Below are 946 nucleotides of genomic sequence, written 5' to 3'. Positions count from 1 at the left end.
AGCGTGTTCAACGGAGCTGTGAGTGACGACTCAAAGAGGCTGGGGAAATTTTGTGGAGACAAGGCCCCTAGGTGAGTGATCCTTTTGATGGACAGTGTTGGGGTTAACTGCATCCCTGTGTGAAAGATGGGGGTGGGGGCTCAGCTGAGCAGGCAAGATCTGAGCTCTAGGATTGCAAACTCCGGATCAGAACAAGTATAGGAGGTNGCAAAGGTTTGGTGTGTCTTCTGGAGTCTGCAGAGCTTGCAGGGGTGGGGAGGATGCTAATGTCAGAGGCTGGTTTATTAAGCTTGGCCAGTGGGGACGGAACAGAGTGCTGAGTCTGCCTGAGACCTCAGCAAATGCCCCTCTGCCCACCGCAGCCCCATCTCTTCCGAAGGGAATGAGCTCCTGGTCCAGTTTGTATCGGACCTCAGTGTCACCGCAGATGGCTTCTCAGCCTCCTACAGGACTCTGCCACGGGATGCCGCAGAAAAGGAGTCGGCCCTGAGTCCAAGGGAGGATGTACAGCGTGGTCCCCAGTCCCGCTCTGACCCNAAGACAGGAACTGGGCCCAAAGTCAAACCACCCANTAAACCTAAATCCCAACCTGCAGAGAAATCAGAGGCTCCCCCTGCTACCCAGGCGACTCCAGCGGCCCCAGGTAAGTGTGGGAAGGTGGGAGAAGGTACTGAAGAGATGGCTTGGTGGTGAAGAGCACTGGTTACTCTTCCAGAGGACCCAGGTTTGATTCCCAGCACTCACACGACAGCTTAAAACCATCTGTAACTCCAGACATACTTGCAAAACACCATATACATAAAAGAAAAAGAAAAAGAAAGTGAAAGAAGGGGATTGGCCAAAGGAAGCACTATTCATCCATCCATCCATCCATTCATTCATTCATCCATCCATCCACTCATCGATCCATCCATCCACCCATCTGTTCTTCTATCCATTCATCCAT

General features: G+C 52.3%; 1 protein-coding gene across 1 annotated transcript in view; it reads left to right on the top strand.

Annotated features, from left to right (window-relative positions):
- Pcolce (procollagen C-endopeptidase enhancer) overlaps window positions 1–946 on the top strand; it is a 6,499-nt gene that overhangs the window by 3,943 nt on the left and 1,610 nt on the right. The window contains 2 exon segments of the mRNA XM_021186910.2: window positions 3–71; window positions 363–643. Of these exon segments, the coding sequence (XP_021042569.1) occupies window positions 3–71; window positions 363–643 (350 nt within the window).

This window comes from Mus pahari, chromosome 23, assembly GCF_900095145.1.
Source record: "Mus pahari chromosome 23, PAHARI_EIJ_v1.1, whole genome shotgun sequence".
Taxonomy (NCBI): domain Eukaryota; kingdom Metazoa; phylum Chordata; class Mammalia; order Rodentia; family Muridae; genus Mus; species Mus pahari.
Note: the sequence above shows the minus strand (reverse complement) of the source record. Positions and strands in the feature narration are given on the sequence as shown.